Source organism: Populus nigra, chromosome 11, assembly GCF_951802175.1.
Source record: "Populus nigra chromosome 11, ddPopNigr1.1, whole genome shotgun sequence".
NCBI lineage: Eukaryota > Viridiplantae > Streptophyta > Magnoliopsida > Malpighiales > Salicaceae > Populus > Populus nigra.
In genome coordinates, this window is record NC_084862.1 from 16,124,047 (window position 1) to 16,136,773 (window position 12,727).

General features: G+C 34.0%; 2 protein-coding genes and 1 pseudogene across 3 annotated transcripts; all 3 read right to left on the reverse strand.

Annotated features, from left to right (window-relative positions):
• Positions 1-461: 461 nt before the first annotated feature.
• On the reverse strand, positions 462-1,730 carry LOC133668706 (BURP domain protein RD22-like). The gene has a single exon (XM_062088656.1). It carries the CDS (start codon positions 1,685-1,687, stop codon positions 641-643), a length of 1,047 nt encoding a protein of 348 aa, XP_061944640.1. The 5' UTR covers positions 1,688-1,730; the 3' UTR covers positions 462-640.
• A 2,757-nt stretch (positions 1,731-4,487) lies between these two features.
• Positions 4,488-6,536, reverse strand: LOC133668184 (BURP domain protein RD22-like; annotated as a pseudogene).
• Positions 6,537-8,523: 1,987 nt separating this feature from the next.
• LOC133668052 (UPF0481 protein At3g47200-like) lies at positions 8,524-10,434 on the reverse strand. 2 transcript variants are annotated; one of them, XM_062087793.1, is made up of 3 exons: positions 10,191-10,433; positions 9,912-9,945; positions 8,524-9,826 (listed from the first exon to the last, which is right to left on the reverse strand). In XM_062087793.1, exon 3 carries the CDS (start codon positions 9,708-9,710, stop codon positions 8,628-8,630), a length of 1,083 nt encoding a protein of 360 aa, XP_061943777.1. In that variant the 5' UTR covers positions 9,711-9,826; positions 9,912-9,945; positions 10,191-10,433; the 3' UTR covers positions 8,524-8,627. The 2 variants fall into 2 exon arrangements, with proteins under 2 accessions (XP_061943777.1, XP_061943776.1); XM_062087792.1 differs by having other exon boundaries at positions 8,524-9,945; positions 10,191-10,434.
• Between the last annotated feature and the right edge of the window lie 2,293 nt (positions 10,435-12,727).

The following is a 12,727-nucleotide window of genomic DNA, read 5'->3' on the forward strand; positions in this document are numbered from 1 at the left end:
AGTTTTTTTTACTTGAAACTTATACAGAATCATTATTATTTTATATTTAGTTTTATTAATTTAAGTAAAGAAAACGAGCGTGCCAAGATTCGATTTAAACTCTTAATTAACTACTTAATAAGAATTTGATACTATGTTAAAAGCATATAAATCTTAAAACTTAATCGAAATGGTTTATATTACTCTCTCTCAGTCCAAATTCCTTCCACTATATATGTATACATATGTTTGTTTGTTTGTTTGTTTTTTCTTTTAGTTATTGGCCGAGGTTTCTTCCATTGATTATGGGATCACATTTTCTAAGCATATATACCAAATTGCAACTGTACTTCTGAATGTGTATACCTGATAAGGCTGGTTTTTCAGGATCACCTTCTTAAGGAAACCAGGGCTTCCACACTAAAACAGGGTGAGGAGGTGCGTGTATATGACAAACATAAACAGCTACGACAACAGGTAAGGGACCGGAGAACATAGATATTATAAACAGGGAAGGAACCGGGAGTACATAGATATTATAAACAGCTACGACAACAGGGAAGGGACCGGAGTACATACATATTATAAACAGCAACGACAGCAAGGCAGCAAACTTATTAAAGCCCTGATCTGCTGATCAATACCGAGCTTTTACCTATGGTCATGGAGTCATTTTTTTATCCTTATTTGGCACCCAAACGAGAGTATCACTATCTAGAAAGTGACAAACAGCAGGTCCTGGCTTAATTTTGAGAACTTGAAACGCCATATGGTCTGGACTCCAAGCTGACGTGTTCAGGTGGCAAACCGTTACTGCTTTCACTCTTGTGCCATCAGCACCCACTAATGGAACCTCATCAACCTCTGTGTCTGCGATTACATGGCAATAGTGCACTGCATAAGGATATCTCATCTTGTGACACACTGCTGCTTTATGATCTCCAATCATTCTCACTTCGGCTGAAACCGTATACTCTTGCTTCTTGCCTGCTCCAGTCGAGAGTACCCGAACATTTTGGCCAAGCCTTTCAACACTATAATCAATTAATGACTCTAGAGATGTAGCACAATATTTGTCTTCTCCTTCCATGTTTGGCTCCTCGCATCCTCCTATTTCTTCTCTGATAACCTGAGCCTCTTTTGAGTTGACTTCTAGTGCAAAGTACTTCAAAATCTCTGGTATTTTGTCACTGGAAAATGGTATAGACTCTGCGATTTGACGAGGCAAGAAACTAACCTTGGTTCCACTATCCGTAAAAAGAATTTTCATTTTTTTACCTGGATGGAGATCGTTGTACTGGTAGAATATCGTTGAGTCAGGGAGGGCAGACTTTAGGGATTTTTTATCGCCTCTTTTATAGTGTCGTTTGTAAACTCTTCTATAGATTCTTTGGATAACAGTAGCACTTACGTTTTCATTAGCGAATTCTCTGGTGATTGAAGGATAATGACCAGGTTGTAGAAGATATTCCAGGGCTTTTGGCAATGGAGTGTTGGGCAACCTTGAGTACCAATACTTCTCAGTAGGTGAAGAAATATCGCTAGGGAGGAAGGTGGCAACTTTCTTTGGTAAAGGGACATTGTCAGCAGCCACAGCCACTGTCGTGTGGGATACACCGATGGTATTGGCAGCGGTGGAGAAGGTAATGTAGAGGGAGAGAGTAAGAAAGAAGAGGAGGAGCAGTGCACAAGAATTGGCTAGAGACATTTTTTGAAGATAATGAAGAAGTGAGCAAGTGACATTATTTATGGAGGTAAATTTGTTTATATCCTGCAAAACAACACGCGTGTGAAGTGAGAAGTTGACAAGTCAAAGGTAGAGACAAGCTCAAAGACACAAGGTCTGCTTGGTAGCCAATAGGGTTTGAGAGAGAGAGAGAGAGAAATGGGGTTGCTCAAGGAATGAGGCATATCATTTTGCAATCGACTCCTTCCATTTTTGACGCTCGCTGACAGAGCTGTCAGCGCTGCTTGCTCGAGGCAGTGAGGGCAGCTTTGTCCTTGCGCTCTCTCTTACGGGCGGTGCAAGTGTGTGGGGTTGATAGTGACCACGCCTTCCCTCACTCCTGTCTTTGTCTGCCCGGCATTCAAGACGCGATAATTGATCAAATAGTATACTTTGTATATTAGCGAAGAAAATTAGAAATATTGACAAAAAATTGTATAGTTTAAAAAAAAATTAGTCATATAGTATACTTTGTATACGTGATAATTCACAATTATAATATTTAAAAATATCACGTTTAGATATGGTGATTATATCCATTGAATGTTATAATTTTAAATTGTATTTTAACCTGGTTTGTTTTTCTCTACCACCGTTGTAGCTTTTCTCTTTATAAAAAACTTGCTGTTTATATTCTTTCTTTCTAAAAAACTTATCGATACTGCCGTCCTAGCTTTATATCGTGTTTGTTGTCCGCTAGTTTAACCTCGTTTGTTTTTCATGTTAGTGGTGAAACAAATACAATAATTTATTTAGTAACAAGGAAAGTGTATTTTATGCTGTGAGAGTCATTAAAAAATTAAATATAAAATATAAGTTTTGTGTAGTAGTTTTTATATATGTTTTAATTGAGTTTTGTAAATATTTTTATTTTATTTAAATATTTTATATATGTTTTTTTTGTTACATATAAACTTCAACCATAATTTTTACTAAACACATATTTAAATCCAACTAACAATAATTAAAAATATTTTTTAAAATCTAATTTTTTTCAACTCACAACCATAAAAATTACCTAAAAAACAAACACAACTTTATACACTCAAAAATCACTCTTTCCATCTCACCAAGTTTAGTGTCAAAATCACCATCCATAAAGTATAAACCCTACACCACTTTTCAAAACAAACTACACTTGTATTAATTAAGTGTTTTTCATAGTTAATTTATGTCAAAATCACTCTTCCCATCTCACCAAGTTTAGTGTCAAAATCACCATCCATAAAGTATAAACCCTACACCACTTTACAAGTCACGAGCATAGACTTCCACCACTCCCTAGTGTTTTTCATAGTTAATTTATGTTTAATTTGTGCTTATTTGAAATTAAAGTTTAATTTACAAATTAGGTTTGTTTAAAATTACGGTTTGATTGAATTGTGTTAATATCCATTAATTTATAAAAATAGGGTTGATTTTTAATAATGAGCATGGAAATAGCATGAATTATGTTTCATTTTAATCAATTATGCTTGCGGTGATTTGTCAGCTAAGTTGTTGAAATTAAGGTTTTTGATTAGTTTTTGATAAATTACCATGAATTTATATAATTAGAGTTGATATATTTCATGCAAATGAACATGAAAATAACATGAATTAGGATGAGTTTTGATCAATTATGTTTTTTGTTGATTTGTCAGATAGGTTGGATTTTAATGAATTTTGTGTGGCGTTGAATGTTTGGATAAATTATTGAATTTAAGGATTTTGTATGAATTAGCTGAAATTAATTATGAATTCAAGCAATTAGTGTTTTTTAGTACAAACAAGAAGTTCTTAGAGAAGATGACTTAGTCATTTGGTTATATCTTCTTCTTTTTATTAGGGTCTTAGATGTAGTTGAGTTTGTGATAACAAATGATTCTGAGTAGTCATATATAGTTTTGTCATAACTAAATAAGGATATGCTCCAAACATATTATGTAGATGACATAGAAGATGCATTTATAAATTAGTGGGACTATAATTTTTTATTTCAATATTAGATTTTTATAGGAGTTTTTGGAAAATGTTTTTTTTTCTATAATAGCCACTACATCACTACATGTACTTTTGGTTTTTTAGATATAAAAAATCTCTCTCAAAACCCATGGATTTGGTAATTTTGTTATTTTTCTTGTGTTTTTTTTTTCATGTTTTATTTTGAATTTTATGCTTTTTTCATTGGCTGTTTGACATGCCTCACATTATCTAATATAGTCCTTTACTTTAAATTTCATTCCCACCTAACAAAAATCCCTCATTGGTTGGCTTAGGGTTATCTCTGAATGACCTACTGTTGGATTGTCATATATATGCTAAATGATTGTTGACTTGAGGGGAAATTTTTTATAGATATAAATTCCTTCCTTGTACAGCAGCACCCCACCATTTATTTGGTACCTCAGGTCACCTATAGTGTCACCATTCATCTACTAAAAGATTTGTTGTATTTCCTTCACCTAGTACAGCTTTCTTTAAGGTTTTCTACTCACCAATACTATTCTACTCACCAATACTATTCACCTTAATTAGATTTTATATAGTGAAATTCAAACTTGTAATTATTTAATTATTAAATCTTGATATCATATCAAATAATTTCAATTCAAAAATTTAATTTATCAATTGAAGTACAAAGAATGGTTTTATATATCACTCTCTTACGGTCCAAATTCCTTCTTCTTTTTATGTTTACAAATTTTTGTTTTTTTATTTTATTTCTTGACTGAGGTTCCTTCCATTGATTATGGGATCTCACATTTTCTAAAGCATACCAAGTTGCCGTGGTGATTCGTAATTTTTGTAAGTGTCCTGTTTCTTTATTATTCTTAAGGGATCAACACAATAGGGCTGGGGAGTGCTTATGCATTACAAACACAAACAGGTAAGACATGCAACAGGGGAGGGAACGGGAGTACATACATATTACAAATAGCTATGACAACAAAGCAGCAAATTTTATTAAGGCCTTTTATCAAGACCAAGCTTTGACATATTGTCATGGAGTCATCTCTTTATCCCTTCGTTGGCACCCAAACGAGAGTATCCCTATCGAGAAAGTGACAAACAGCTGGTCCTGGCTTAATTTTGAGAACTTCAAACGCCGTATGGTCTGGACTCCAAGCTGATGTGTTGAGGTGGCAAACTGTCACAGCTTTCACTCTTGTGCCATCAGCACCCACTAACGGAACCTCATCAACCTCTGTGTCTGCGATTACTTGGCAATAGTGCACTGCATAAGGATATCTCATCTTGTGACACACTGCTGCTTTATGATCTCCAATCATTGTCGCTTTGGCCGAAACAGTATACTCTTGCTTCTTGCCTGCGTCAGTGGAGAGTACCCGAACATTTTGGCCAAGCCTCTCAACACTAAAATCAATTAATGACTCCAGAGATGTAGCACATAATTTTTCTTCTCCTTCCATGTTTGGCTCCTCGCATCCTCCTATTTCATCTCTGATGACCTGAGCCTCTTTTGAGTTGACTTCTAGTGCAAAGTAGTTCAAAATCTCTCGTATATATTTTGTCACTCGAAAATGGTATAGACTCCGCCACCTGACGAGGCAGGAAACTAACCTTGGTCCCACTATTAGTAAAATGAATTCCCATCCTTTTACCTAGATGGAGATCGTTGTACAGGTAGAATATCGTTGAGTCGGGGAGGGCAGACTTTATGGCTGTTTTATGCTTGACAGATCTATATCCTTGTTTATAGGTTCTTTGAGTAGCTGCAGCATGCACTTAATTATTCATTAGCGAATTCTGTGGAGATTGAAGGATAATGACCAGGTTGTAGAAGATATCCTAGGGGTCTTGGCAATGGAGTGTTGGGCAACCTTGAGTACCAATACTTCTCAGTAGGTGGAGAAATATCGCCAAGGACGAAGTTGGCCACTTTCTTTGCTGAAGGGACAGTGTCAGCAGCCACTGTCCTGCCGCTTAAACCGATGGTATTGACAGCGATTGAAAAGGTAATGTGGACGGAGAGAGTAAGAAAGAGTTGGAGCAGGGCAGAAGAACTTGCTGGAGACATTTTTTGAAACAAGTGGGTTGAAGATAGAGAGCTAAGTGACATTATCTATATAGGGGTGAGGAGGCTCCGATCAAGAAGAACTAACAGCCATGTTGCATTGACACTTAATTACATTATCGTAGGAAAAATTTGATTATTCTGAAACGTGTTGTAGCAAGAGTAAGATATGCTTACACATATGTGAATACATGCATCTAGTAAAAGACGTCATCCAAGTGTATTTTCTGTGCGGTGTGCATTATATATTAGATGCTTTGATGGCTTGCCTGCACGTAGAGTTATGGCGTTTGAAGTTCTCAAAATTAAGCCAGGACCGGCTGCTGGAGATTCCCAATGCTGTTAATACTTTACAGACATCAAAGCGATACATCTCCTGAAGCATTTACATGAAGATAGGATGTTAGTGATCTTTCGTTCCATTTTGAAGAAACCCAGTTACCCGTAGAGGAGTGGGAATTAGATCTTTAGACACTGTACAGGTTTTACAAGCTAAAACAAGAGCTCCAGCTGATTCCAAATCATCCAAAGCAATAGGACCGGCATCTGACCTTTTGGCCACCTAATGAACCAACTTACACGAACCATACCTTATATATAAGATGCTAATTGTAGAGATCACGCTTTACTGTTCTTGGGATATCGATGAAGTTCGACACCTTGGAGTGGATCCTTTTAACGCCTGCCTAGCTATACAAGTTTATTTTGTTTAGGATCTGGGATTGTAATGGATCTATGACTAATGCTCTCCTTTACAGTTAAGTTAATGTACTTGAAGTTCTCTATGACTGTGATCATTCTGTGTCGGCCAAACTTGTATAATATTTAATTACTGCAATTTGCTAGAAAATCAGTTGATGTCATCATTGTGGGATGTTTTGGCGAGTTTCCGGCTGCTGCATGACCACATCTGTGCCTCTCAGCTTTACTGGCAGTTTGTTTTATGTGTGTGATTCCTAGCATTAGGATCAGATTACATATAATGCGACATCTTCAAGTTGACATAATATGACATCTTCAAGGTGGCCCTAGTTCCAGTTCATCAGTACTGTATTTGTCCCGGATGAGACACCCTGAGTGCCTACTTTCTTGTGAAATAATATTTTGTGGCTCAAAATACAGTCGGATCACAGTGCAGGCATGTGCTCAAGTTTTTAAGTTTTGGAATCAAGTGAAATTTAGAAAAATAGACTGATTTGGTTTATGCATGTAATAAACTTACTGTATTTGTCTTACAGAATAAGCTTATTAATTTACAAATGATGTTGAGGTGGATGTGAATCTAAACTTTACTTGTTTCGACAATTATGTAAGATTTAATCAAGTAGCCATAAAATATACTTCAATCATAAATTATGGTAAAAAAACTCATCAACATCCAAAAAAAGCAAAAAAAGCGAATCAAATGGGCTCTTTTGGGTTTTTCCATTTTGAGATATGGCTAGCAAACCAACAAAGAAAAGATAAGATGGGATCCATGGACATATTTACTTCTTTCTTTTTATTATTATTATTACTATCTTTTTAATAATGTTTTATTTTATTATTCATTTTAATTTTTAAATTTTTAATCAACATCCTAGGGCCTAAATGGAACAACTGTAATTATTAAATTGTATTGGATGATGTGAATCTTTCTTTATAGATTTGCTATATAAATAGCAAAATTATATAAAAAATACCTAGGATGAATAAATGAAAGAGAGAAAGTACCTTGATGGCATAAACTTGAATGACTATATCTTTGTATTTCACCATTGAATTGTGCTGGGTTTTAGATATATTATGCTCCTTTACCATCCTTTAACATGTAACTGTTAAATCTAAAGGTTCTGGTTTTGTGTGATAAATTTAAAAAATATCATCTTAAATTATTTTAAGTCAAATTACAATCCTTTTTCAGTTCACCCCTTCTATTTTTTTATTTTTCAAATTTACTTTTTATTTTTTTTATTTTTATTTATTATGTTTGGGATTATTTTTTATTTTTTTTTTCACAATTTCATCCTCATTGAGTTTTTTCCTATCAAATTTGATCCCTATTATTTGATTGTTAATTTTTTAATTTGAAGAGTTTTTTTTAATTTATTTTTTATTATTTCATGATTCAACATTAAATTAGTTGAAAATTAAATTTATTGATTGAACTCGGATTTAGGATTTAAAGGATGATAAATTTAAGACTTTAGCCCAGATTTAGAATGCTGGTCTGTTTTTGCTTGGTTTATTTTTTTTCCTTTTCTCATTATTTTTTATAGATATAATTTTATCATTTAAACATTATATCATTAGAAAATAGGCACAATTTTTCTTTATCTATCTTCCATATGATTTTTCATGAATTTTTAAAATTACCCGGGTTGGCTAGTATTCATCGAAGGTCGATAATATTATGCCTAAATTCAGCCCTGAATATGTTGTTTTAATTTTCTTTATTTTTCTAGATATTTTCAGATTCTTTTCTCTACTTTTCTTATTATTTTAGGATCTCTCTTCATTTCTAAAAAATAGAAAAAAGCGTTATGTGAAGTTTTTCCGAAGAATTTAACACTCCAAAATGTATATGATTAGAAAAAACAAAGCAATAGAAAAGCGTCGAATATATATCAAAGTAGAATAGTGCAGACAGAAATAAAGCAAAAAAAAAAAATTTTGATGAAGAGAAAACAAGTTCCAAAAGAGAAGATAGAAATAAAAAGGCAACAGTGTGTGGGGGAAAATGTAGCGACTTCAATGAAATGAGTCAACTCAAATAGAAAAAATTGATTTATGCTAACTATGTAGCAGAGAAAGCAAGACAGGGAGGAAAAATTGATTAGTTATTGAAGAACATATATAGTAATTTCATAGGATGTGATTACAGAATACACCGTTAATTTATAGAAAACAACTGAAATAGCATAATCAAACAACTTGAATGATTGAACACACTGTTTGTGTGATAGTGAGTATGAGAAGAACAGTAGCTGCTACAAGAGAGATTATTGTCCATGGATTGTCAAAATACTTCTGTTTCAAGGTTGCCTTCCATTTGTGTCTCCGTTTTCCGCAGTACTTGTTCAGATCTTCAACTAAACCAGAATAGTAGAAAGTGTCAATGGCGAGAGTATTTTCCTTGGAAAGATTGCGGAAAAGGCTTGCAACTGCTTCATTATCAGGGAGACAATTTTCTAGGATTCCATTCTTAACGAGTATTTCCACATCCTTAGCTGAGGGGACAAGGAAAGAGAGCATTGTAATGTAGTCACATACATATATATTTACACCGCAATGGCATTGCTCAAAGGCTTGGAGATTTCTTAATAGGATTTCTGTATGATCGTCTATAATTTTATGTGGAATCTCCAACGTCCCTTTATTGTCATCAAATTTTATGTCGAGTAGGTTTATGCTGGACCCTACCTTGAACTTCATTCCAGCTTGATGGAGCTCTGCTACACTAGGAATTGTTAAATTTTCAAGTTTAGTTGGCTGCATCTGCTGTGATGGCCGCTGACAGATTGCTAGATAGCCAACAAAATGCTCTGCTTTAGACAACTTGAAGTGCTTCGAAATGTCCTCTGGCACCCATGAATACCATTTATCTGACAAGAGATCATGAGTAAGTTCAATCATGGAATGCTCCTCACAATGGTGCTGTATTTTGGATAGATTGAACAAGTCCTCAACAATGAAGAATGGAAGCTGATTTTCAAGCAAGCACAAATCAAACTGTATTTCTTCTCTCATCCATAGTTTATTGAATATGCGGTCAGTATTTGCTTCTTGGATATCAAAGGAAAATGCTTTCAGCAAGAACATGATGAGAAAGGAGCAATCCAGCAACACCATTTCCACAAATTCCTCTTTACTTAGATTATCAGTGGTTTCTGCATAACAATTACGCAATCTACTCTCTCTCTCTGCAATAGCTGCAATAAAATCCTTCACACTTACCTTGCACAATCCAAGAAACTCCCTCAGGTACAGTCTCTTTTGCTCTTCCATTTCTTGTAGCTCTTTTTTTCCATGGTGATATGGGCCAATGGAAATTACTTGAGGTGTGTAAGCCTTTTCATTTAACTCACGTAGTCGTTTTGGAACTCTGTAGATGAAACACAGATCTGAAAAGGAACGCAAGCTTTTCAACTTTCGTTCCACGGACTCTGCTAATTTGGCAATGTCAAGAGAAACATGATCGGGACTAACCTTTGGCACTCTTGGTGTTCCAGAAACGTTCATCCTGTGCCCACACAATTATCAAATCGTTAGATAAATGCTAAGAAAAGAAAAATCAAGAAAAAAAGTTAAAGGAGATGAAAATATCATAATCAAGCACAGGATTCCCAGTTAACCATAAGAATATTTGTAAGGAATCAAACATGATTATTATTTTTTTCTAATTCCGGCTTCACATAAAAGCATGTCGTTGACTACTTGAAAGCGGGATAAATTAAAAATCCATAGCTTCTCTAAATTAAAACTTACAAGTTCTCTTCTGAACAAAAACAAGATAATTCTGAAATTTTTCTGAAGGCTTTCCTTGAAAAATGTTTTCAACTATTTTGGCACAGGAGATAGCAATTAAAAAGGCAACGCTAAGCGGGGGGAAATGGAGCGCCTTTGGTGACCCGTAATTTGTTCGGCAGTGGTCAATTAAAACGGCAACACTATGTGCGGGGAATGGAGCGCCTTTCATGACCAATAATTGTTCGGCACTGGTCAATTCTACTTCGATTGGTGGTTTTCGAGTATTTCAGGATCCGGGCAAAGATAATATTTAATTAAAAAAATTAAAACAATATTTTTTAAAAAAATAATATTAAAATATGGAACCATCCTGCACACCCTTGTCGCCCGTGACAGCCATCCTGCACGCCCTTGTCATGAAACAGGTTTGGATTTTCGGTGATTCTTCCATGAACTTTCATGTGTTCGTATCAATGCATCTAGAAAGTACCTGCAGTCAAGTTTTTCTCAAAACAGCTGAAAAAATAATTTCCAAACTAAATAGTAGCTAATACCCACATTTAGTATATGCGCAATAAGGTGTGCTGCGCATGTCACTAACAAATGTCATTTTAAGTTTTTACTCTCTTAAATAAATTACTTATTCAGGAATCAACATGTTTTTTTTTTAATAAAGATTCAATGGCATGAAATAAATAAAATAATATAATAGCTAGAAAGAAAAAATAACATGGCAAAAAAAAATAAGATAGGAAAGAGAAAATAAAAATGAAGGCATCAAAGACACACCAAAACTCTGACGATAAAACACCAAGTACCACAGAAAAGATATGTTTGCATGGTGTTGAATCTATAGACACCATGAAAAGTCAACTTCAAAGTAAACGATGAGTAGTCTAAAAGTAGGGACATGCTCACTTGCTAGACTTTCATCGCTACCTCCAATGTTGACTTTAAATAGTACCTATAGATTCATTTCACAAAATCTTTCTAGTGATACTATAAGCTTCATCATTGGAACTTTGATGTTTCTTTGATACCTAATTTTTTTTCTTACATTCTTTTCTTTCTCATATCTTTTTTTTTTGCCATGTCATCTTTTTATTTTCTAGCCATTACATTATTTTGATTTATTTCATTCCATTGGATCTTTATAAAAAAAAACATGTTGACTCTTGTATAAATGAATTATTTGAGAGAGCAAACACTTGAAATGAAAATTGTTAGCTATGTGCAACACACCTAGTTGTGCATATACTACATGCGTACTATTAAAAAATTGATAACTACAAACAGAAACACTGATGGAAAAATTATGTTAGTAGATTATGGTGAATTTTACTGACAAAATAGTCCCTCGTTGTATCTATCGATGAACATCAAAAGAAATATTATCTTAGTATATACCAAGGGAATTACAGTAGGAAAAAAAAGAATAAAAAAAAAGTAGAAATGTGCAATGACATGTCATTTTTACATACAAAATTATTAAAGAAATTAACCCATCAATAAATCTATTTGTAATATTAAATTTATGACCTGATGAGCAACCCTTCTCTCCTGCTCATCCATTTCTCCTTCTTCTTCCCATATCTGTAATAAACAAACAACATATCTTCTATTTTATCATAAATCAACTTTCCACTACAAATCCGACCACCTCAACACTTAATTTATCAACATCCCTATTCTGATTCAAATTTTATTAAGGATGATTCCCACATCAAGTAAGCAAAAATTCTCAATTTTTGTTTGAATGATGTATCTTTTTTTATATTTTGTAATTAAATAAAACATGGCTTATTTAACGGTCTTTTTTCATATTTTGTTAATTTTATTATTGAGTCGAAATCACACTTGGGATCTTATTGAACAACTTTCTGATGTTAATATAATAGGCTGTAAGTGGGTGTACAAGCTAAAACACAAGCCATATGGAAGCATAAAAAGGTATAAAGCCAGGCTTGTAGCTAAAAGGTATAACCAAACTCATGGTCTCGATTATTTTAAGAACCTTTAGTTCAATTGTTAAGGTTGCAACTATTCAAATCATATTGTTGTTGCTCTTAGTTTTAAGTGTGAAATTCGACAGCTTAATGTTCATAATGCTTTCCTAAATGGTGAGTTAGAAAAGCAGGTATACATGTCTCAACCTTCTGGATATGTGGACAGTAAATTCCCAACCAAAGTGTGTAGATTGAAAAAGGCTTTATATGGTGTGAAATAAACATCAGGAACTTGGTTTCAAAGACTCGGTTCTGCTCTTTTATAGTGGGGATTCAGCAATTCTAGGACTAATAGTTTTATGTTTCTACACTTTGGTGAATCCACAACTTTGATAGTCCTTGTATGTGTTGATGATATAATCAACACAGATTTCTTCACTCATTGTTAAGCTTGACTTTGTTTTTGCCTTAAGAGACTTGGGGTAGTTATCCTACTTTCTAGGTGTAGAGATCTCTTATAATGAAGGCTCTATGAATTTGAGCCAAACCAAATATGTTTCAAATCTATTGCATAAAACTGAAATGTTTGATACCAAACCAGTAAAAACA

Excerpts from the sequence above, each read along its gene's own strand:
- LOC133668706 (XM_062088656.1), bottom strand. The coding sequence starts at position 1,687 with ATGTCTCTAGCCAATTCTTGTGCACTGCTCCTCCTCTTCTTTCTTACT.
- LOC133668052 (XM_062087792.1), bottom strand. The coding sequence starts at position 9,944 with ATGAACGTTTCTGGAACACCAAGAGTGCCAAAGGTTAGTCCCGATCAT.